Source organism: Anarhichas minor, unplaced genomic scaffold, assembly GCF_050575085.1.
Source record: "Anarhichas minor isolate MPS153535 unplaced genomic scaffold, ASM5057508v1 ptg000017l, whole genome shotgun sequence".
Lineage (NCBI taxonomy): Eukaryota > Metazoa > Chordata > Actinopteri > Perciformes > Anarhichadidae > Anarhichas > Anarhichas minor.
This window is the reverse complement of record NW_027466463.1, coordinates 2,214,687-2,240,940: the sequence shown is the minus strand read 5'-3', so window position 1 is coordinate 2,240,940 and position 26,254 is coordinate 2,214,687. Positions and strand designations below refer to the sequence as shown.

General features: G+C 41.1%; 1 protein-coding gene across 8 annotated transcripts in view; it reads left to right on the top strand.

Annotated features, from left to right (window-relative positions):
* exoc6 (exocyst complex component 6) overlaps positions 1 to 21,486 on the top strand; it is a 64,390-nt gene extending 42,904 nt beyond the window's left edge. For 5 of the 8 annotated variants that reach the window (XM_076092951.1, XM_076092950.1, XM_076092954.1 and 2 more), the window contains 6 exons: positions 70 to 249; positions 1,042 to 1,071; positions 5,630 to 5,771; positions 6,025 to 6,098; positions 13,452 to 13,564; positions 16,805 to 21,486. In XM_076092951.1, coding sequence (XP_075949066.1) covers positions 70 to 249; positions 1,042 to 1,071; positions 5,630 to 5,771; positions 6,025 to 6,098; positions 13,452 to 13,564; positions 16,805 to 16,931 — 666 coding nt within the window. In that variant the 3' untranslated portion in view covers positions 16,932 to 21,486. Of the gene's footprint in view, positions 1 to 69; positions 250 to 1,041; positions 1,176 to 5,629; positions 5,772 to 6,024; positions 6,099 to 13,451; positions 13,565 to 16,804 lie in introns of those variants that run through there. The other 3 variants (XM_076092953.1, XM_076092952.1, XM_076092957.1) reach the window with 2 other exon arrangements.
* Positions 21,487 to 26,254: the final 4,768 nt, after the last annotated feature.

The window sequence follows — 26,254 nt, the reverse complement described above, 5'->3', positions numbered from 1 at the left end:
CAACTGTATTTAAAACTGAATTTAGTCCTATGAAGTCTTTCAAAGGGGCTTATGGAATATATTTCCCAGGATGCTCGTCACGCTGCAGAGGGAGAGATTTATACCAAACTCAACCAGAAGATTGATGAGTTCATCCAGCTAGCAGACTATGAGTGGGGTATGGCTGAGTCGGACGGCCGTGCCTCTGGATACCTCATGGACCTGATCAACTTCCTGCGTTCCACTTTCCAGGTCTTCACACATCTCCCGGTGAGTCTGATCCACCATACACTAACCTGTTACCTGTTCAACCCGCCACCTTTGTCTTGGAACTGTGGGACAGTGTGTTCTTGGTTTTTAGACCCATTTTATCGGCTTTGAAATGGTGTGCCGCAGTTTTGACTGTTTTTGTTGATAAAAGGGATGTGATAATTGCTTTTTTTAAATTTATTTTCTCTAAACCCCAACTGTTGTTTGGCTACATGTTGATCACATCCCTATTAAATGTGTGTGCTGTCTGAAAGTGAATTGATGTATGGTATGGATGTAAAGTTGAACTGAGTATGTGTAGCATTGGTAGCTGTCCATATGCATGGTAACTGCGCTGTTACTGACTTGTATACTGCTTTTGCATACTGACATTATTTCCAGCAAGACCCATTTGTTGATATCTAAGTGTGGACAACTTGACCACTAAATGTGTTTTGGCCCAGATAAGCTGACATATACAGCTGGTTCAGTTGCACTTTCAATGGGCCACTTGCCTGCTCTTCTCCCCTACATCTCTTATCATGTCCTGAATGAGTTCTAGCTTATTTTCATTTTTCCAAAAATGTCTCCTGTCCCCCGATCCACACCCCTGGTAATAAACAGTACTGTAACTAATTTGTTTTACTAGCAGTTTTATTCCTTGATTAATTTGACTTGTCAAGCATGCGAGATATCTCCAGTTGAATTTACCTCCTCCTGTCCATTTATTGTTGCCACATTTCTTTTCCTGTCCTTTCCCTCTTTCCCTTCCCCTCTGCCATTTTTGGTTGGTTTGGGGGTGTCTCTGCTCAGAATAACAACAATGACCATGCGTCGATGTCGGTGAGTATTCCTGCCTTGCTGTTCCAACACTATGCTGCCATTCTACGGGCAGAGGGGAGATGAAAAGCATGCTTATGTTTGACTGTAGAAGCTCACTACTCCAGGTTTGTTGGTTCTTCTGGCACCTGTTGTCACCCTTACTGAGGACATTAAAGAATAATCTTTACATTTGCGTCTTCGCAATGAATATAGTGGTCCAGAGGGACTTTGAGTGAGAGACGACCAAGCAGCAACCACTACAGCTGACAGCTAAAGCAACAGGGGAAGATCCTCTAATGGCCGCTACATTTTGCTGGCCAAGAAAGATTATTCACTCATCTCAAGTCAACGTCACTCTTGTAATACAAAGTCAATATTGTTTTCCCTTGACATGACATGTCATTCAGTGGCTAATCTTGTGTTATTGTGTCTTGTTTATATAAGCGGTTTGGTTTCAGAGGCATGATTTCAGAATAAAAAGCTATGTGTAGTTGTTATGAAATACTTTTTCAAAGTCGTGCACAATAGCAACTGTCATCTTGTGTGACAAAGTAATTACAACTCAAAGCTCCACTTAAGATCTTTTTCTGAGCTTTAAACCGCATTTCATTGTCTTTGATTTTGTTGTCCGTGTCACACATAAAGTTCCAGAAAGACTTCCATGCTCAAGTGGAATCTTAGGAACCTCAGGGCATCAAGGTCCTTGATAATTACATACCATGTTCTGTTTTCGGCATGATAGTGTGTGGCATCAGGCCAAGGAATCTAACATAAGGGATTCTGGGTAATGTGATCCCTTTGAGAAGAGGTGTGCTGCTTTGCTTTCATACAATATCATGGTGCAATTATTTAAAAGTGACCGATTTCAAGGCACCAAGAGTACAAGGGGTTTACTTTTAAAACAACACATTTCCACACTATTCAGTTAGTCTTTGTAACGATCTCTGTCCACATTAGAGTGTAGAAAATGCGTAGAAACGCTGATCTTCTCTCTTACCATGCACTACAGCCAGCTTCCTGTAAGGACTAGGAAAGACAGTCTAGTTGCTCTGCTGAGTCTTAGCTTGTTAAACCGTAATTTGTCCAAACTCATGATATAGTTGTATTTACGTATTTACATTTACATATTTTTCTAAAACTGAACAAATAAAACCAGTGATTTGACCCCGCTCAGGAATGCTACCAGTCAAACGGTAACTTTTAGGTTGCAGCACTGAGACATCAATTAAATCACTATTTTACAATTGTCGTCCGACCGATGAACATAAATACAGTTCATTGGTAACAGCTGTGCTGTGTGATTGGCTCTTCCTATATTTACTGCTACACAGCACACCGTCAGGCTCATTTCATTGCTTACTTTAGGCTTCATTTCCCACGTCTACACTAAAACACCAAGCTGACATTTTGGAGACTATTTTCAAAAAGCTCAGTTTTTGGGTTTAATGACTTAAAACTGAGTTTTCTAAATTGGAGTGCATTTCTCTTTGGGCCATATCTGTGTGTGTGAATCATCCCTGAGGTGGAAACCAGTCTATGCAGAGTCAGCAATTCACTTTTGTGATAGAACAAACTTGCAGTCAATAGGCTGAGATGTGATACCAGCTTAGAGTGAATGGACAGACCTCGTTGCTGCCACACCATGCATCACTGCTGTCCGTCTGCGGCTCATTTGTCAGCATGAAGGATGTTAAAAGGGATGCTGTGGAGCTCAAAGGAATTCCAGAGATTATTCTTTTGTTTTCCGAAGCTAAACACTCACATTTCTTATATCAAACCCAAGAAAAACTTAGCTAGGTGCCATCAGTGATTTATGTTTTTTACTCGCATACCTTTTAATAAAAGGACTCGCTGATTGTCTCTTCGGTGTTGTTTTTATTCAGGGTGATAATCGGCTGTGCATTTTCCTTGACATTGGGGTCACCACATCATCCCTTGGTTTGAGAGTTTTGCATGGGTATCTGTGAGAATGGATTGTGTTGAGCTGCTGTTCTGTTCCTGTTTACCACAAACTCTTATTTACAGATCCATTCAAAGTTACTGTTAGCGTTTTAGACACTTGAGGGAAGGTATAATTTATAGAAATTCCACAAACATCCCTGCTCACAAAAGGAGCAAAATCAAGAAAAAACACCTCAAGTTGTGGAAACGCTTACAATTCTTATTTACTTTGGAGTTGTAAACATGTTGCTGTGGAGTGTTACATACTGTATGTAAAGTTGTTGAAGGAGTTTATGTTGTGCCTTACCTGCATGTGTTGGGCTGTGGTTTTTGTTTTTTGTGTGAATGAATAGCACTGTAAGTGGTTTCTTACCTTTCAGTGACAGATTGTGATGTTTTATCATATCCACGGTAACATGAGAGTTCCTGCCATACAGATCTCTTTAATGAGATGGATGGGTGGGTACAACAAGCTTTCAACCAGAAGGTCGCTGTTTGTGTCCCATGTGAAAACAACTTTTTTTTTACTTATATTAGCTAACAAAACATACTCAACTTGCCTCATGTACGTAACGTAATTAACATACGTAACTTACATCATGTACGTAACATAATTAACATACATAACTTACATCATGTACATAACATAATTAACATACATAACTTACTTCATGTACATAACATAATTAACATACATAACTTACTTCATGTACATAACATAATTAACTTGCATAACTTACATCATGTACATAACAATTAACATACATAACTTACATCATGTACATAACAATTAACATACATAACTTACATCATGTACATAACATAATTAACATACATAACTTACTTCATGTACATAACATAATTAACATACATAACTTACTTCATGTACATAACAATTAACATACATAACTTACATCATGTACATAACATAATTAACATACATAACTTACTTCATGTACATAACATAATTAACTTGCATAACTTACATCATGTACATAACAATTAACATACATAACTTACTTCATGTACGTAACATAATTAACATACATAACTTACTTCATGTACATAACATAATTAACTTGCATAACTTACATCATGTACATAACAATTAACATACATAACTTACATCATGTACGTAACATAATTAACATACATAACTTACTTCATGTACATAACAATTAACATACATAACTTACATCATGTACATAACATAATTAACATACATAACTTACTTCATGTACATAACATAATTAACTTGCATAACTTACATCATGTACATAACAATTAACATACATAACTTACATCATGTACGTAACATAATTAACATACATAACTTACATCATGTACATAACATACATAACTTACATCATGTACATAACATAATTAACATACATAACTTACATCATGTACATAACATAATTAACACACATAAATTACATCATGTACATAACATAATTAACACATAACTTACGTCATGTACATAACATAATTAACATACATAAGTTACGTCATGTATATAACATAATTAACATACATAATGTAAATAACTTATGTCATGTACATAACATAATTAACACACATCACTTATGTCATGTACAGAACATAATTAACATACATAACATGATTAGCATGCATAACTTACATCACGTAAATAACATAATTAACATACATAACATACGTCTCGAACATAACAAACTTAACATGTGCATCTAACTTAAGTTACAAAAACACATAGGACTTTTGCCCTGGAGCCCGCTGTTCGTGCCCCGTGTGAAACCAACTTATGTACGTAAGTGGACTTGCGTCACATACGTAACATACTTAACTTATCATACTTCACTTAAGTTGTTTCAGTTAACCAAAGTTGCCTAAACCTAACCAAAGTAGTTTTTTTAAATTCAGAATGTTAACCATGCAGGGGCCTATCCTGCATGTTGACAAAGTACATTTTACTTCTCTTTCACTTGACAACTGCACACATTAGTGGTTCCTGCTTCCAGGAAATAGCTCTAACCACTGATAAAGTCATAATGGAGTTCATCAACAACTTGTGTACCACCAAGCACCTACATGCTCTGTCTTGATGCTTTTGTCTATGTTTTACATGCATTGTATCTTGCTCCTGTCAATTAGTCATTGTCATTGGCTGTTGACATTGCAATTTGTATCGACATATGCAGGATGTCGATAGAAATCACCATTTTAAAAGCTTCGTGCACCTTTCCATCGGCACTGATGTAAACGTTAGTATACATGGTGCAGAGAAGGTAGACTGTGTCTGCAGTGAGTGTTGCCTCCGCAGTCTTCAGTCTTGTGCTGCTCTTGCTGAGGCTGAAAGGTCTCTTGGCATGTACTGTATGCAGCAGCAACTCCTGTTTTGGTTTGGTCAGCGTTCAAAACTATCTTGTCTGGTTGGCAATCAGCTGTTCACTTTGCCCGTGTATGCCACACTCTCAGACAATATCTCGCTAAAAGTCAAGTGGTCTTTCCCCAAATAGGCGTGCTCATTCTCTGCCCTTCTCATCCCCATCCTAATCTCTCCTACACTTTTCCACCTTTCCCTCCTCTTTTGCATCCTCTCATCCTTCCTCTCATCCTTCTCTTTCCTCCTTCCTTTCCCCTGTCCCTCTTTCTGTAGGGTAAAGTGGCCCAGACGGCTTGTATGTCAGCCTGCAAGCATCTGTCCACATCACTGATGCAGATGCTGCTGGACACAGAACTCAAACAGATCAGTATGGGGGCCATTCAGCAATTCAACTTGGACGTCATTCAGTGTGAATGTAAGTACAAATATATGTATCATTCATTTTGACTGATGAAAGTATAATTGGAAGGGTTAGACTAACCAAGGTGTAAAACTCTAATAGCCTAGGGGTATTTCATTAACTGTGTCTCAGCTATGTCCATTGTGTTTATATGTGGTCCCTACTAAGAAGCTGACCAGGAGCCACCGTTTTTGCTATACTAGCTATGTGTACTGTATTCTGCTAATGTCTTTGATTGTTGTCTGGTGGTATTTCTGTTTCCTCTCAGTGTTTGCCAGTTCAGAGCCGGTGCCTGGCTTTCAAGGAGACACACTCCAGCTGGCTTTCATCGACCTACGACAGGTAAACTGTCTCACTGAGCTGTATAGAACAAATCAACAGTCTTAGCCAGCACAAGTTTTGAACAGATTCATTTATTGCTCCAAACTTTGTCTAATGGTAGTTATTTAATTTATGTGTTGAATTTCTAGCTTAAGTTTGTTATGTTCTTATGTGAAGCCTTTGTTAATGGAATAATAAGACAATCCAGGGTCCGGTGTTGCCAGATTGGCCTGGTTTTCGATTAAGTTGGGCTGGGAAAAATAGCGTTGGGCTTGTAGATGAAAATTGGGCTGCTTTGGTCAACATTTGATGGGGTTTTAAGTTGTGATTTGGCTAAAAACTGTCAATCTGATCATGCAACACGTCCTGGGTCAGATGTGTGGGGAGAGGGTTGGCTACCACCAGTGGAAGTCTCCAACGCAAAATGTGTTATATGTTCAGGGGCTTTAAAGACTAGTCAGTCAAATTCAGAGAGCTAACAGGTTCCAATGCTGTGTTTTGAAATGATGCCCAGTTGTTCAACTGAGTATTTATTTAGAGGCTTTCCTCCACTGACACATACAATTGACCCTTCACTAAGTCCCGCCCCTCAAACGCAGACTGACCAATTACAGCTTGGAGTCATCCAGCTTTGACCAGGCTCTGCTCCATAGACTGTAATGCAATCCGTTTTCATTTCCAGGCTGGTTTAGTGGATTTGAAGCTAGTCATGGATAAACATTGTGTAATAGTGATACTCGTTAAAGGTTTACACGTTTCTAAAATGGTAAGTTTCTACGTAAAAACCTGTGGAGTTAACATGAACAGAGGACGTTAGCATTATTTAGCATTAGCACTTCTATTGTACTCTAGCTATTGAAGGTATACTGAATGTACACATGCTGCTTTTGTTTTTTAACCATTGTAGCAGTGAATGCAGACATACCCGTCTTTACAGGAACAGTGTTGTTACTTCATTTCATTGTCTTTTGTTTAGATCGCCAGGTGATGAGGTGGTTCACTTTTGCACTGTGATCTGTAGCTTTAGCTTCTAGCTTTATTTTTTTAACCAGTTTTTACTCAGTTTGGCATCCTGGATTTATCCATCAAACGCCTATTGTAGATCCTTCTGAATGCTTCTCTCTGAAAACACCTTTTCAATTTTCCAAAAAGCTGTTATATCTATTCAGAAAGTGCAGTTTGTGACACCGTGGTCTCTACGGTAGCTCTGACAGCTCGACCGAGTAGCAGCAGGGGGCGGGGCTGAGCAAACGGTCAATTCTGCTTAAAACTGTTTATAGCCAAGTGCTTGAACCAAGAAATAAAGAACAAAGCCAGAACGGACCAATAATTTACATTTAGTTACAAAGTCATTTCTTTGGCTTCAGTCCGTTTCCACTTCACTTCTCAGCTGTCCCACGCCTCACCTCTCCAACAATATTGTGTTTCCCTGGCTGCTTCTTCTCCAGACTCATGTCTTTGTGTTACCTTTTCAACTTTCACCTGTCCCAAGGTTCACCCGCGCAAGAAAATTCCTATTCCCAAATAGATAAGCACAAAGCCCCTGCCTCCCTTTTTGTTGTGAACACCAGTGGTATGTAAAGTGTTGCTGGGTCTCATTAACTTGTGTCTGTGCTGATCTGTTAATCTGAGCCTGAGGTGGAGGCTTGGCTCTGCATCCAGTCCAGGTCACAGCACTATACTGAGGAAGTTTGTTGAAAACACAGAAAGAAGACGGAAAACTTGAAGGGAGAATTTGCCACCTTTTATGTGGATTCCCAATAAGTGCTGCTGAAGAAATAAATTCCCCAGTGCGTGATATATTGATCAAGAAAGCTGATTTCTCCTGCTGCGGCGAGTTCGTTACAAGCCCTCTTTAGTCTGAGAAATAAAAATGTAAATTTAGGAAATATTCTTACATCTAAACAGAAAAACATGACCTCAAATGTCTCCTGTAGACCGAACTAAGACAGGCTTAACTGCCTTGTTAACTCATCGTAAAACACACTTCATTCATATTGGACAGAAACAAAATAAAACTCACAAAACCCATCTTGCTTTGTCTTTCCACTGTTCCCAAAATCATCAACTCTTATGCAGAGGCATAAAGGTGAAGGAGTCTCAGCCAAATTTAAGCTTAAACCGGTGCCTCAAAGACCAGATCTAGACAGATGAGATGTACGTAGAGCACACAGCTATAGAAAGAGCTTTTAATAAGGTCCAGCGACAAGGGGACGAGGAAATATTTGCCTCTTCATAACTCTAGGGAAGAAATGCTTTAAATCAATACGGTAGTTGTTGCATTTTATTAAAAGCCGTTTTATTTCCTAACAGAACGGTCTAAATCCTGTTTCAATTGCCTCAGGTTCAAATTCGGTACAGCACTGATCTTGTAAGATGTCGGGCATATAGGCAATACAGGCAATAATATGTTTCAGCAATTATTAAAAGTCAAGTTTAATACGAGTTCTACTGTAAATTTATAAACTTGGTTTTCAGAGAAATTCTCCTGGAAATCAACATCTGCTTAGAAAATCAATGCAAGTAACATTGTCTGTATTTTCTCTACAAATTCTACCAAATGATATACTTCTTCCCAGGAAGCTTCAGGCGATATTATTAGAAAATGACTGACCCAAAGAATAATTATAAATGAAACAAATCATTATTTTGTTATGAACTGTTTGTATAAAAACTGCACCCGGTTGCAGAAACCCCCTGAAAGGACCTGACCTCAGTGTGGTCAGCGGTAGCTGCAGCCCTACCTGGGCCTGTTTTTAACTCAAGCTTAGTTTCCTGTGAAGCATCTCATTAGACAAGATGTGTCCATGTTCCTTTATGCAGGCTGCCTGCTTGACATGTTAATCCTAGCCTTGGGTAAAGGGTTTGGTGAGGTTACCCAGAGCTCATCCCTTTACTTTCTCTTCATAACTCTGGATGTCGTAGCTATGACTGCTTTTTACATCGTTATCCTGGAACCATTTAGAGTGATTGAGTCAAGTCAAACATATGTGATGTCAGTAACACACAACAGGGTTGGTCAACATAGAAAGATGTGAGTGCTACTATTTGCTGTTGCCTGCAACAGAGTGTATGTTGATGCCCTGGAGATGAAGAATATTCTACACCTCAGTAATTTAATGCACCATATAACACATATGAAACGTTATATTGTCTTTAAGAAATCTAATTTCATACATCTTGAAACTTGCTCATTTAGATTAATAGGAGTTTAGTTGTTGTTTTTTTTGACGGTCTATATAATGGACATAATAATATATATAGATATAATTCTGTTTCTGCACTGCAATTTATTTTTTCTTATTGGCCAACATATACATACATATACAATATGTTAATATCTGCAGATAGATCAGCGTGGCCGGTCTAGCTCTAGTTCAAACACAACAACAACAGGATGCCATTCATTGTGAATAAACTGCTATGAACTCTGCTGTAAGCCCACCACCACTACTCACACACTCAAACGTTGCCAAGTGCCAAGACGTGGGGAGGTTTCTGCAAGTGTCCCTTTGACATGGGACGGCTAGTCATTTATTAATATACTCTCCCCAAACCACCAGACTCCAGTCAGACACAATGCACTCACTTTACCTCGCTGATCATCCAAACACACTTCATTCAAATTTAGACAGAAACAAAATAAAAATCATCAGAACTTTCTTGGTTAGTCTTTCAACTGTTCCAACTCTTCATGCTCTCCTCAAAGCTACAAGACTCCACTGACAGAAACAGTCACTTTACCTTGCTGATCATTGTGAAACCTTTTGTTTGTATTTCCGCTGTTCAAACCATCCCCAGCTCTGGTTTGAGAGTTTGAAAGATATAAACAGATATAAAAAAAGAACTAACCACTGTAATGTTTTTGCTGTTTGCTAAACTTGTTTTCTGTCACATTCTAGACATTAAACACGACAAAGCAAACCCTTTTTAAAAAACTGCATTAGGCACTCATTTTAGTGGGTATTTGCATCTGTATGAGTGCCAACACCTGAAGTTAGGGAGAATAGCCCTGTCCTCCATTATAAGACAATAGCATCTAACGAAGGGAAGGAAAGCTAAGAGAGCTTCAGAGCACCCTGACTTACTGTCTCAACGTGAAGGTGAAAGCAAGGATTTCATGGCAAGCCATTAACTAATGTCACAGGGACAAAGATCACACACACACACCTCATTCTCTTTTTCTTCCACTCCGGCTCTTTCCGTTAATCGTAAACCTAAATTCACATCAGCCTAACCCTGGACGTCCGCTGCATGCAGCTTCGTCACCTCTTGGTTGGAGACCAACATTTCTGCCACAAACCTTATTATAATTTACTGTTTTTTATGTTCTGGACCACTGGCAAATAAAACTCAACTGTAATTGGATTATAGCAAGTATACAATTATGAAACAGAGTATTTTTAACATTTCCAATCATATTTACAAACTTTCACCCATTTTCCGCTGGTGATCCAGGTTGCGGTGGCAGCACGCAGGGAAGGTCTTCCCACCCCGTCTGTAATGGCGAGCCCAGCCACCCTGTTTGTGTCCACAATCCCATTCTTCCAATCACTACCCAGAGCTCATTGCACATAGTTATTGAGAGGCCAGCCTTTGGAATTTGGAGCAGACATTCAACATAATGACTGCCAGGGGATTTTTTCCAGGACTTGTACAAGTCGACCTTCCACAGTGACAATTGACTACCACACACGCACACACGCATGCACGCACACACACACACGCACACGCACGCACGCACGCACGCACGCACGCAGACACACACACACACACACGGCCTATCTCTCTCTATCTCTCTCATGCCAAAAGCTGAATATTTCCCAGAAATGTTTACCATTTGACTCTTATGATAACATGACTCTGCTCGCCCAGCAGAATCCCACTGATCGTTGTCTCCTCTGCATTCGGGGTCATCCGTCAGACGTATGTGACGGAGTGGAGTGGTGTGTGAATGACATTCCCCCGGGTGGGGTTGGATATTGAGAAATGGTTCTCAAGTGGCAAAAAGGTTCTGTGAGGGTAATTACCCTCCGCAGGCTGCATTACTTTTGATATCATAGATCAGGGGTCTCAAACTCATGTCCACTCTGGGCCACATCAGCATCATGTTTCCCTCAAAGGGCCGGTTGTAAATGTAAGACGGTGTAAATGTAACTACTCCTAACATATTGGTAAATAACTGTCTCTACATTTGATTATTGTTTATTCAAGTGTTAAAATATTGTACATGCAGTTATATAAATGTAAAATATATTTAAGCACATTTCTGTTATAACTTAAATCCTTTTAATTTAGGGTTAAGAAACCCACATTACTCTATCAAAGATCAAACTATTAAAGAAAATATCAAACACAAATATCAAACAAGTTATTACAATAACTTTGTTCAAAGCTTAAAATCCTTTCAAGGGTGCGTTTGCACAATCCCACGTGAAGTATTTCATGTGTTTTAAAGCCAGTTTAAAGTAGTCTTCAATGTACTCACAATACATTTATATGTCAAGTGTACAGTAACCAGCCAAAGAGCTGCTTCTGTGACTGTGTTTAGGTATCTCATCATTATGACTTTCTATCTCAGGATTATGACTATGTGGATATTTTTGTTATCAAGTCTAACTTAATTTTATTTATTTTTTTTAACTTTTTTTTAAAACTTTTTTTTTTTTGCTGGCGGATTCGCGGGCCACATAAAATGACGTGGCGGGCCTTGAGTTTGAGACCCCTGTCATAGAGGATTTACTGCACACTGCGAACAAAACACGTGCATAGAAGGAGGAAATCCTCACCTCTTTAAAAAACTTTATCTTTTGATCTGGCTGCAATTTAAAATGACTTCATTATTATTAGTATTATTGTTATCATCATCAGTTATGATGATCCTTAAAGCATTGAGAACAGAACATGTCTGAATCATGTGAGCTCAAATGTTAGCAGCACTACAGCATGTTAAATGAAAAGTAACAGCTGTGAAATAATGTCCCATGGATGTTAACAATCAACATATACTGTAGATGTGTGAGCCCAGACAAGTCCTTTTTACACTCTTCACATCATAGTCTTCAATAACCAAATTTAAAGGATCGTTATCAACAATGTTTTTTAAATGTCAATGGTGTAAAATAAAAATCAGATGATGGTTTGATCAATATCAGTATTGGTATCTGTTTCAAAAGTCCAGAATGCGTCTGGCTCTAGTGAGCGCACCTGAAGTACCTCACTGCAGTGTGCGTGCGTGCGAGACTCTGTTATCAGAACTGATAGAACCAAGTTTTATCCAACTGTAGTTCTCCTTGAAAGCATCATGGTACCAACTCAGTCCGATCCTGTTAGTTGCTGGTGTTGGAGAGGGAGATGGCTGCTCGGGCTCATCCCTTGGCTCCAGGTGAAAAGAATGGCATTGTTGCTAAGCCTCTCTCTCTCTCTGTGTGTCGGAGTCTCTCAGTCAGTTGAATAATGCCATTATCACTAAGCTGTTCTTTCACTGCTTTCAACATGAGCCAAACACCCAGCTGTTTCACCCTATGACATTAGCATACACTGTGTGGGTGGGTCAGCTCCATCAGGTTAACCCGGGGTCGTGGGGGGGTCATTTTGAATGTTCCTGTTCACACTTAACACTCATCATGTTAAGCAGTAGAACCCCCCCCCCCCCCCCCCCCCCTCCCTTCCTCTCTCACTCTTCTGTTTTCTCTCTACGTCTCAGAGTGACACAGGATACACCAGTGTTTACCGTCTTCACACTATCTGACCCTGCTGCTGACCCGGCTCCATCACAGCATTTCGCTCAGCTTGGTTATGATGCAAAACTAACTACAGTGTTTTTTTTCCTTCAAAAACGGTGCTTTACCAAAACGGCCTCCAGAGGGCACAGATCTTCTAACGCCAGCTTGGCGTTTTCCGTGTGTATGAGGAACTCTTCTCACGAGCCCAGTGAGGGTCGGGCTGTGTGCCGGTAAAGTTAAGAAGGATTTTCTGTTGCCTCAACCCGAGCGAGACTTGGAGACCAGAAGCGAGACAGTCTGAGCCTGTCAGTGTGAGAAACATGGTGAGGGTTCAGCACCTTTGGGAGAAAGATCCCTCTGAGCAACAGTTGAATAAGAGTAGAAGAAATGCCCAGTCACTGGTTAAAGAAAGTATAGGCTCAGCATCAAAATGCGTGCAGATTGAAATAGGGACAGCTTCCTGTTTCAGCATCATATGCGCATTGACGCAGCATCTAACCAGCTGGTACTGACGTGTTGCTTTAGCAAAGCTCTTCTTCAAACCTCACAATAGAAATAGAAGATTAGCGTCGGGTTGGCACACTGACCAATCACAGTTCAAACCTCTTGTGTTGTATCTGAGTGGAGTATACCTCTGTGTGTTCTCTAGCTCCTGGATCTGTTCATGGTGTGGGACTGGTCAACGTACCTGGCGGACTACGGCCAGCCAACCTCCAAATACCTGAGAGTGAACCCAGCCACCGCCCTGGCTCTGCTGGAGAAGTGAGTGCATCTGATATGAGGACATGAATACAATATTTCTACGTCCCTTTTTAAAAGGACATGTGGGTGTGCTGGTAGAGTAAGTGAAGGGCCAGCAAGAAACAAATTGGCTTTTTGAACTGAAACGTATTGGTGCTAGGATGTTTGACTGAACAGCAGTCAGCTGGTTCATGTGTCCTGGAAGACCGGGAAAGAGAAAAAATCAAATGTCCTGGAAAATCTTGTTTTGTCCTGGATTATGATTTCAACATTCTCTTTATTTTCATTTAGCTGAGAATAAACCACTATCCATCCCATCTCCCCAAAACAGCCGTTTGGTTCAGGCTCATATTAACGTTAGCATGGTCGTCCATGGACCAGAGTATTCTGGTTATGTGGTGGAAACACTGAACATCCCCCACGTCACAGCACATGGTAACGTTGCTTTCTTGTGAATAATGAAAAATGTTAAATTGGTTAGCCCGTTTGGTTCAGTTGCTATAGTTGACGTGCTTGCTAGCTGGTTTTGCCTGCCAAGCTTCAAGGCTTGCGATTCAACTCTCGGAGCGAACGGGAGCCCAAAGCAGCGGCTAAATACGGGCTGACGGTACGTTTTTACTTTGCTAGCATCGTCTCTTCAAATGCATTGCTGAGGTTAATATTAATATTCATTAATATTACCAGTAAAGCTGCTAAAGTATGGTAGAATAAACTGATAAGAGTCAGTGGTAGCTAATAATCCGGGCAAATTCTACTCTTTGAATTATATTTTCATAAATTCTCAGCATGTGAGAGATGCTCTCACAGATAAGTTATAGCCATAGACTGCACATCTTTTAAATCACACTTCTACAGAGAGGAACACGTTAGTGTACGCCGTGACCCCCTTCTGTCATACCAGCGAGATCATCACTGAAAAAGTGCAAATAAAAACCTTTTTTTATTTCGTTTTTTTATGCTCAGAATCAGGTGGCTGGAAGTGCACTTATTAATACCCAAGGAGCTTCACTGGACCATTTGTTTCTACAGATGTTCTGGTGTGGGTGCTTGATGCCTATTCGTTACTTTAGACACTAATAAGGAAAGACTTGGTTCCAAGACTGCTTTTGTTTCCAGAGCTCGTATACGCTCATGCTGGAGGCCGGCGGTGGACTTGAGCTGAGACTTTGTGGTCTGAAGCCGTACCTTGAAAGCGTTCTAGCTTCACTTCGCGTGTCGAGATGTTGCTCTAAAGTCAGCAGAGAGTGATGGTCGCCGGTTATCGGGTTTGACAGTGCTCTGTTTTTGCTTTGTTCGGTCGATCTATCGCAATATTTACGGTATGTGTTGCTCAAAATCACTATATCGTCCACTTGGTGTGGAGTTAAAGAGAAATGTAGGGCTTTTCTAATGAACATTGTACCACCGTGTTTCACATTAACTGCCCTTCATTACAATACTTCTTGCTTGTCCTTTATGAGAACCCTATGCATTTGTGTCTTGTGTTTTGGTTGAATGGTTGCTCTGCTGTTCCTCTAAATCTCCTTCTCTCTGCTGTTCTTCTGCTGCTGCTGCTCAGAGTCTACAGGGGGTAGGTGCAGCTTCCTCACTGCTTTCTGTCGCTCTTCTCCTGCATGCTCTGATAATCTCAACATGGTTCTACCTCCTCTACAGTATAGAGCTGGTCTCTGTAGCTTGGCATAATAGTGAATTAAGCTGTAATGTTTCTGACCTTGGATTTAAGTTATTTCCTGCTTGAACCTCGTCACAACTTACTTAACCAAAGGAATCAGCTCAAACAGAAGAGTTTATAAAGACCTTCAGAACATAGAGAGGAGTGAACTGTAGGGTTTGGTGGATGTAAGAGCTGCTGAACGCTGACTTTTGGTGAATTTAGGAATTAGATTCAGAAAGCAAGCTTAGTGAAAACTCTTCAGTTAGTTAACACTGACATTAGGGACACTTCAGAAAGAAAGGGAACTCTGGTTTGTTACCACAGTAACTGACTCTGTGAACCTAACCTGCTCACATAGTTTACATGCATTCATATCTTTACGTACACTGGATTCAAATGGAGGTCCTGTCTACGAGCTCCATTGCTGATGAACTCAGAGTTAAATGAACAGCAGTTCTGGAATGAAGTTTTCCATCTCAGGATCAGTCAACTCAGAGTTCAGGCTTAGGCTCAGAGTCCAGGCTTAGGCTCAGAGTTCAGGCTTAGACTCAGAGTTCAGGCTTAGGCTCAGAGTTCAGGCTTAGGCTCAGAGTTCAGGCTTAGGCTCAGAGTTCAGGCTTAGGCTCAGAGTCCAGGCTTAGGCTCAGAGTTCAGGCTTAGACTCAGAGTTCAGGCTTAGGCTCAGAGTTCAGGCTTAGGCTCAGAGTTCAGGCTTAGACTCAGAGTTCAGGCTTAGGCTCAGAGTCCAGGCTTAGGCTCAGAGTTCAGGCTTAGGCTCAGAGTTCAGGCTTAGACTCAGAGTCCAGGCTTAGGCTCAGAGTCCAGGCTTAGACTCAGAGTTCAGGCTTAGGCTCAGAGTTCAGGCTTAGACTCAGAGTCCAGGCTTAGGCTCAGAGTTCAGGCTTAGGCTCAGAGTCCAGGCTTAGACTCAGAGTCCAGGCTTAGGCTCAGAGTCCAGGCTTAGACTCAGAGTTCAGGCTTAGGCTCAGAGTTCAGGCTTAGACTCAGAGTCCAGGCTTAGGCTCAGAGTTCAGGCTTAGGCTCAGAGTCCAGGCTTAGACTCAGAGTTCAGGCTTAGGCTCAGAGTCCAGGCTTAGGCTCAGAGTCCAGGCTTAGGCTCAGAGTCCAGGCTTAGGCTCAGAGTCCAGGCTCAGACTCAGAGTTCAGGCTCAGAGTTCAGGCTTAGGCTCAGAGTTCAGGCTTAGGCTCAGAGTCCAGGCTTAGGCTCAGAGTCCAGGCTTAGGCTCAGAGTCCAGACTCAGAGTTCAGGCTTAGGCTCAGAGTTCAGGCTCAGAGTTAGTTAGACCTGCTTTCTGAAACAGATCCCAGAGTTTGTTTTAAACATAATGTTTCAGAAAACTTGTAATACAAAAATAGTCTTAATATAAATAATCAACTGGGAAAGTTTCATGGTGTTAGTTAAGTAAAGTAGCACTCTAAATGTGGCCGTCTGCAAAAGAAAAGTCTTCCATCTTCACCAACTGAGAAAGTGTTAGTTTATCCTGCCAATCCAGATTGAGTACTGATGGCAAGAGGCAAGTGAGTACATCACGGAGTACAAAATACATGTGTCCAACATGTCTCTCTCTGTCTCTCTTTCTATACAGGATGAAGGACACCAGTAAGAAGAACAACATCTTCTCTCAGTTCAGGAAGAACGACAGAGACAAACAGAAACTGATAGAGACTGTGGTCAAACAGCTGAGGAGCCTGGTCAACGGCATGTCCTCCTAAACACACACACACACACACACACACACACACACACACACACACACACAGGAGAGACGTGTGCGTCACAGTGACATGCACACACTGAACTGCCAAGACGCTCACAGAGGATGGAGATGTTCGCACATGTAATGAAGTGATAACACACAACATGACAGTGACACATTCACACACACACACAAAAAAAGGGACAGATAGGCTGCTTATACACACACACACACACACACACATAAAGGCACAGCAATACACTCACTGTACAAGGCATGCAGGGAACATACACTAAATACTCAATGTAAATAACACACACATACTAAACACTTGACTGGACTCTCCACAGGAACAGTAAGCCGTTTGTAAAGTATTTTTAGTGGCTATGAGACAAACTATGTTTTGTACATTGTGAGTGTAGTGATTGTATCTGCAGAGGGAGTGACGCTCACAAGTACTGGGACAATGAGGTCAAAGGTCAATACTCTGCACCCGTTGTACATTCAACACGGCAACACTTCTACACAGAGCTCCTCTGTCCTCATTAATAACTTTGTGTTTATCAAATGTTTTGTTGCACTGCATATTAGGGCAGCAACAACTAATTAATTCAACCGATTCAAATAGATGATAAGAATTTCATGGAGCACTTGGCAGAAATTTCAGCATGGATTAGTTATTATAATTCACGACACGCTGTGGCACCATCACCGTCACGTAGGGCGGGGCAGTAAGCCAGCCCATATGACCAATCACAGGAAATGGCGACAAATTATCTCCGTTATCTCTGAAGTAAGCATTTGAAAGCGGCGGAGGCCGACACTAACAACACAGCGGAGTAAAGTGCAGAGGCACGGTTACAGATTCCACTTAAAAAACAAACCAAACGGGCAGAAATAACAATAACTTGTGAGGATCAACGTAGCAGGGCCCCAGATGAAGCTACGTTGGTCTGTTACAAACAGAAGGGAGGTATTAATGGAAGAGGTACATTTAAGGAATAAGCTTAAACCGGGTCAGCGAGTGTGTATCGTAACGTTAAGGCGTTTTGGGAATATTTCATGCCATCAGTCAGGTGTTCATTATTCTTCACAACATAAATCTGAGTAATATCTGATCAAATGTATGTTAGGTACATTTCCCTCAGTGTGTGGCTGCATCCTCAATCTCCAATTATTGAAATACATTTTTGTAATTGTAATTTTGCATTGTACAAAAAGACAAATAATAAGTTTTGTTTTATGAAAAAATGCTGGAAATAATCAAATTTAGCTCTATTGTTTTAATGCGTTTAATAATGGATGAATCAAAGTAATAATAGATTGATCGGTTATCAAAGTGCTTGTTCGTTGCAGCCCAGTTAACTCATTGTCCCAACACTTGTGTTGTCACTGTGTAGTGCGTGTGTGCAAACACAAAGCGATGCTGAGCTCATAGATGGATGATGACGTCTCAAAGGACTGATGTTCATGAAGAGAAGTGAGGCTTTGCTGAACTCCTCGGTGACTTTGCTTCCTGTTTGTGTCATCTTCTGCCTCACACGGAGCATTTAAACCGAGCTCCTGAGACGGAGCCTCACAGGGACTGAACACTGAGGATCTTTCACACACAGATTGTAGTTTGAATAGTCTCATGTTCTCTGCACACCAGCATGTCAACAACAAGGGTCGAGATCTGACAAGTGGCTTTTTAAATGATTTGGTCCATCTTGGACAACACAACACACCAATTTCCCAAATAATGCAATCTGTTACAACAACGCACATATTGATGGAGGCATAAGCCGGGTCATCGCAGGCTGTTGTACTGGATTGTATTAGACTGCCCTGGTGGTCAGCAAAGGCTCCAAGGAGCTGATGAGGTTGTGCTTTGGTGTCACAGTGATCACTGCATGAGGCATCTTAATGGAGGGTTGATGTCACCATGTGAGAAATGTACCACGGCCACAGGAAACTGATGTGCTGCTAACATGCTATCAGCATCTGGATACGTTTGGCGTAAATGCAAGCAAAACACGATGTCATGGGAAATGATTGTAGGTTCAATGTCTCAGCTGTGAATGACAAGTTGAGGCTTTTGGAAAAGATGAAACATTACTAGTGCTAGTGCTAGTGCTAGCAAGATTCTCCACTGGCTCTGATTACCTTATTCAATTTAGATTATATTCCTTTTGTCCTCGCAGCATCATTTTCATGTCTACAAGGGACCAGCTCACAGTTTAGAACAGCGTCCTACGTAGACAGCAAGTGTAGTGTACACTGAGCCACAGCTCCAGGCTCAGGCTTCTCCTATTGCTCTAACAAGCTTAATAAATACAGTTTGATTTGAATAAACAAAGTAGCCCACTGAGCTTATATTTAATATATTGTATTATGTTTATGCCCCTTGACCTCCATCAACACCAAAGTAAACAATACAACATTAATAGTGTGATAGAACTGTAACTTTAAGTTAGGTAATGTAACATTGAGCAGCAGAAAGCTTCACTTTATCATTGCAGCTAAAGTTAACATTTGCTAACAACATTATCATCAGCTATATAACTAGCTAACATAAGGTTAACGTGCGTACACTCGCAGCTATGCCAACAACCAGATACAGATCACATGTTAATGGAGTCCAACGTTCCCGGCACATTTCAACATCCACAGACCAACTGAGGCGTCATTGTTACATCTGATGACCATCACATGTCCACCACTTTAAAAGATGTTTGTTTTGCACCCAGTATCACAGCTGTACTCATTCATCGCAGCCCAGCAGTGTTCGGCCACTCAGTGGCTGTGAGGGTGGTCTGGTGACATCATGTCCACGGTGACATCACGGTGACATCAGTGCATGCCCTCTTCCTCCCTCTGTACATCCTTGTAGGGTCAGGACAGTATTTATGTGACGTTGACTGCAGTTTTGTCTCACAACCCACTCAAACTACTTGATTCATGCTTACAAGAAAACAAGGCCCACACGGGAAATGATGTTATTGGTGATTATATTTACATATATATATTTAAAAGTTTAATAAATTGCATTCTAAATTCTTTTTGTTCCTCAGGGTGAAATGAAGCTTTAGAATCTTATAACATGTATATTTACAAAGCACAGCAATAATGAATTGGCGGCAGGTTGATGCTTATCTAAAACCTGCACATGACTATTGATGACAAACATTTTGTAATGAGACAGTTTCTATTCTGTTTATCTTTTGGGTCTGTGCTCCTTTTTCAGCAGGCAGTTTTGCACTGAAAGTTGAATTTTTTTTTTTTGCCTTTTTTAAAAGTTGCTTGTAAATGCCAATGTATATACTGCATATTTTGTAAAGAAAATATTGCAGCAGTCTGTCTGCAACAAACAGAATTGGAGGTTGACACTGTAATATGTACCTCCATCAACACCTAGGTAAATATGTAATTAATAAGAGTTTGCGTGTGTGAACACAGTACAGTGTGAGGAGCTCAGTGATTTCTGGTGGTACCTTCTCTCCACTCATTTGCATGGTTAAGATATGAAAACATAACTATATTATATTCTAGCATAGACCCTGTGTAATATTCCAGTATGTAGTATTTAAAGACAGAGTTCAACTAAATGCTCAGAGATGTTACCCAGGATACAGGACCGATCCAGATTCAGTTGTCATCAAAGGCTCTCCGTGCACACGGCTCCTGTCTGGGTTCATCTCTTGGCTGTAAACTGGTGCTCCTAGTTTGGAGGTGTGCACAGGGCCGTGCATTCATATCCGATTTACCATAAAACAATGACCAAGTCTCAAATAACAGCTGGGCCAGGCCTAACGCATAATAGCCCGGGAAAAACCATTGAGGATATTGCAATGCCTCACATAGTATGACACACATTTTCACATCACTAATTCCATCAGTTCAACAGTCATAATCACCACTCTCTCTTTCTACCACAAGTACTGTTTCTGTCACTGCTTAATTCCACTTCTTTTATTTATTTACTTATTTCAAAAACTCTTTCAATGCTACATTTGGGTAAACAAATATAATATGTTGTCGAAGAATATTTTACGAATGCATTCAAGTTTGCCACCAGCCAGATGGCTGGATCAACATGAAGCGTTTAACATGTCCTCGTGTTACTAGCGAGCAGAGTCCGGTTCCTTCAGAGGGTACGTGCTGTCTATCGATGTAACAGGGTTTCATCATATGGGACAAAGGCCTGGCTCTCTGCCTCTGAAGTAAATGTTTAAATGTATTTTCATTAATATATAATGTGTCACATAAACTCGCATGTGAGACAACAAAAGAAAAGAAAACTCAAAATGAATCAATCTGTGGTCCTTTGATTTGGCAGCATTTCAACAGTTTCCTAGTATAATGGCACAAATCAAAGTTTTTCATAACGCCGCTTGTTTGCCAATGATTATTTCGATGGATTTAAAGATAGTGAGGTATTTCTTTTTTGCCTTCCACAGGAGTGGAGAGAGGGTAAATTTTGATATCCAAAGGAATCCTTGCTTTACCTTTGTCACCCTGAATGAGATGGTGTTTTCCTAAATTAGTTCTTTTTATTTTGTGTGCTGTAATAAAAGTTTATTCAACAATAATGTGTGCTTGACTGATCAGTCTGTTTGTCTGTCCAGCAGCTTTCTCTTCAACAAAATGTAGCCAAGCGTCAACCTCCGGGTCTGAAAAGTAAAGCTAACGGGGAAGTGTTTTAAAGCTGCATTCTCTCTAGTGTCCACCAGGGGGCGACTCCTCTGGTTGTATAGAAGTCTATGAGAAAATGACTCTACTTCTCTCTTGATTTATTACCTCAGTAAACATTGTAAACATGAGTTTATGGTCTCAATCTCTAGTTTCAAGTCTTCTTCAATACAGCATGATGTTCATTTAGTACATTATGGTCCATTTAGAGTCAAACAGACCATAAAGCAGGGGATGCTTTAGGGCGGGGCTACACGGTGATTGACAGGAAGCTAGCATGGTGTTGTCCGGTCTGGGAGTTTTCCTGTTTTTGTCTTAGAACTTTAATCCTTTCAGTGTATTCACTTCATGAAAGTTCATTGTAACATTTAAAAAAAGTGTCTTGTTCAGCGTGCAGTTGTATTTAGTTCCACCCTCTTATGTCACTACTGGTTCCAAAAAAGCCAAGATGGCGATGGCCAAAATGCCAAACTTCAGGCTTCAAAACCGCAGTCCACAAACCAGGTCACCGTGACTACATCCACTTGTAATATACAGTGTTATGGTTTGTATGGGTGAGATGTTGAGGAACACACGTGCACATGTAACGGATGAATAGGAGTGATGCTGTCGCAAATGGTTTAGCTCGTTTGTGTTTCCAGAGACATACGTGACTTAGGTTGAGCAATGTTGGCACAGTTTTCATCCAATCCACTCTTTGTCCTGTTTTTTGTTTTTGTTTTACTTACTTTGAAGCTTGGGTTTCTCATTTACCATATTGAAGCTCTACAACCAGGTGACTAACCTGTGTAAATAATGTAACTGAGAAAATGTTTTTTAATGCGGGTGAACTGACCCTTTAATGCCACTGAGTTAAACAAATGTGCAGCGAGAGTGTGCCTGAACCACCAGTCTCAACCTAGTTGTGGGTGCTCTACCCCTCCCTCTTCCTCTCTCACACTCACACAAAGACAGAAGCGTCACTTGTTCTGTGAAGGTTTTCTTGTCATCTTGTATCTCACCCTCGGAGCCTCGCTGTGTCCCACCGCACACACGCTAACTGGGAAACAGCAAGTGAACTTTGGCCCGGGTCAGCGCTTGAATGCGAGGATCCCTGTCACCGTAGATGTAATGAGGCGAGAGACATTTGGAGAGCTCTATTATCACAGGACAGCAGCCACCCTGCCAACACACACACACACACACACACACATATTGACAGAAATGTTTGTTTTCCAGAGGGTTACTAATACTACACTCTCAGATCTACTGTCTTGTTACACTCCTCCACTGTTCTTCTCGAACATTGTGACCCTTCTTTTACATACACTTCCTCCATCTGTGAGGTGGATTTGCCTCTCAGCACCCAAACACACCCACAAGTCACAAACCACAACTAATCACAAATGCTCAGGATGATGCATCTTTGGTCCAACTGTAAGGTCGAAGTGTAAAAGTATATCATCAACTTTGTAAACTAAGGAAAAAAGTCTGGTCTGTGCTGATATTTAGGAGAACTCCTGGACGGATTATGAGACGTTGGGCCCCGAGCACAGACATGTGAAGGGCCCCCAACCCTCCTACATAAGAACAAGAGCCACAGATTCAGAGAAATCTTTCTGTTCTTTTTTTCATTTTATGTCTCCCTTTTGTTGACATTTTGTGTCTCTTGGAAGTCGTTTTTCGTGTCACTTTTTGATTGTTTTGTGTCTCTTTTTGGTCATTTAGCTTCACTTTGTAGATGTTTTGTGTCTCTTTGAGGTTATTTCTTTCGGGGACTTTTCTGGTGCCACTGTGGCCCCAGTGCTTGCTTGTGGGGGAATGTTGGGTCTCTATAAACCCTAGAGTACGGTCTAGACCTGCTCTATATAGAGGTGTCTTGAGATAACTTCTGTATGAATACATTGAGATTGAATTGAGACATTGTGTGGGAGGAGGGATGTTTATTTAAAATAACGTTTTGGCAAAAGAAAGCACAAACTCTGCAGAAAACAACAAGGTTCTCATCCCATATAAATATTTACATGCAGATGTCATTTATTTCCCGCTTTGCCTTAAGTTGCGGGAGCCTTGTCGTATTCATGCAAATTATAATTTTTTTAAATGACAGATGGTGGTCAGGACTGCACAATATATCGGTTTTTAATCAGCATCGCGAAAGGCTGATATTACACTTTGACTACAGTAACAACATTAAATGACATTCTGTCTGATCAGACTTGACTTATTTGGTTGTAAGAGAGTATTCGGTTAAATCTGCACTTTTTAGTGTAACTCTTCCTTTTCATTTTGTGTTCAGTTCAATTTGTTTAATTAAATAAATGGAAATCATTTTTCTTCAATTTTTTTCTTCAACAAGTAATTTAATTCTTTAAGTATATTTTACTGATAATACTTCTGCACTTTTAGATCGGTCAAATTGGAATACTGGACTTTGACTTGTAATGGAGTATCTGTTGTTTAAAGGCACGACTGTTACTGAAGCAAAGGTTCTGAATACTTCACTGAAGCCACGCCGACGGCGCGTTGGGCCATTGGAGGTAAGAAAATGTAAAAAGCCGGATGAGGGGGGAAACATTCTGAGAAAGAACTTAGTTAGAAGTTGGAGATATAGTCAGACATCTTGGAGAAAAGAGCTCGCAACTTTACAAGAGAAAAACAATTTCAATATTCTCTGAGATTATAAAATCATAAATTTGAGAGAAGAAAACTGTGTGCACTATTGAACTGTAGGTGTGATGTGACAGGGTGGAGGATACGTCACAGTCCAATTATCTGATTTAAAATATGTTGATATTATTATAATATATCTTTTAGGCCACATGGGCAGCTTGCCAGCTGTTACTCACAGCCTACAACAGTGACGTGTTTGCATATTTATAACCTATAACCTTTTTACATATTCACATAAAGCCCACACGTAAAATAGCGGTTATGTTATGCATTTTGAAGTTCACCACTAATAATCCAAATGACAACGTGTGCTCATGATGTCACACCGGCTCCAGGAGCCTCGATTAAAACAAACCTGGATCTCATTTACATCTATGCTGAGCCGCTGCACCTTTGCACTCTGAATAAATGATGTGTGGGTGAAAACCAGCAGACATCACGTTCCTGTGTCGAGGCATTGTGTGAGGCGGGGGGGGCATCCTTCCTGCAAGTCAGCAGTGACAAGTATTCTAGAGCAGGGATCAAACACTTTAACAAGGCAGTAAACAGCTTCCACATTCACTTCAACAATACAGCGGGCAGACGGGGGAGGAGACCGGGAACACATCGACATGGTCTGACCTACACATGGACCAGTATCACAGCGACTGTATCTCAGTCTGGTTTACCTTTGCAAAGCCATTCAACCTTCTTCCTTCCTTCCATCTATAAAATGGCATGAGATTAAGAGCGGGAGGTCAACACAGACGTGCCAATCTCTATAAGAATAAAGGCTTTGATCGTTCACAGAGATGGATTCAGCATTCTCCCCATTTCAGTTACCATCCAGTGTTTCCCACTGGGATGAATGCGTACTGGATATCTTCTTTAAATATGAAGTAAATAAGTAATGATGAACGGAACGAGGCCTGGAGACCAGCTTCTATCTCTAAGAATGTTTCCTTTGAAACTAACTTGACTTGAAAACTCACTGATGTCTCTTAGCAGCAGGTTATGGAGGCCTGGTCTGACCATTTGCCACTCTAGTTGTTGGAATTGCTTTTTCACTTTCTCCTTTTGAGTTTCTACAGTGAGAGACAAAGAATGATGTCAGTGGACAAACAGCGAGTGACCCCGTGCTGAACCAGCAGCCTGACCCTCCCTCTGACCTCCCGCTGGGAATGCACGCAGATTTGCACCTCAAACTACAAATCCCAGAAGTCAAGAAGAGTTACCAAGTTACCATAAAGTGTGTTGTAAGCCGGTGTTAATGCAGGCCTACTTAGCTCGCACCTGGCTGCGGTATTCTTCATCAACAAAAGAGCGATGACAGTGATATCAGGGGAGACGTATCATACATATTGATTGCCTACTTGGCAGCATCGACTCGGGGACCCTGCAGTGCTGGCATCGTGACACTGGGCCACCTGAGACGCATTGGACTGGAGGACACCACGGCAGTTGTCAGAGGAGTCGTGTGTGTAATCTCTAAGACTTCTGGAGGGGCTAAGAACGTTACCGGTGCTGAAGGCTGGCAGGACGAAGAAGCAAAGCTGCTGTCCGTTGCCTCTCCAAGCCAAAGGGGGAAGAGTGCATGAAGGAGGTTTTATATGCAGCACTAGTGAAAGCTCAGAGCCTTTTCCCGGGTACAGAACTTTGAATCTGCCCAACTCCACCGAGTTTGAGTCGGCTGATTCGCCTGGAAACGTGACATGAAGGAGCGGTTCCATGGGCGAGACCAACACCGTTCTCAAGTGTTGTCAGCTGTGCGCCGGAACCGAAGAGTAACAATGGAAACCATTTCAGACGACATTTGCATTGCTATCGAGGCTGTTCTAAAGCGATTCAAAGTACCGAACAGCTTTGATATCTGGGAACGTTTATTATTTACGTCTGACCAGATGCCGGATTGAGACTCTGGCACGGCTTCTTCTTCCGTAATATCTTTGTTGGCATATCACGGTCTCTCTTCTCTACTCTTCTTCATTTGTGTCTGTAACCGTAACGTAAAGCTCCGACGGCCTCCTCTTTAAGAAA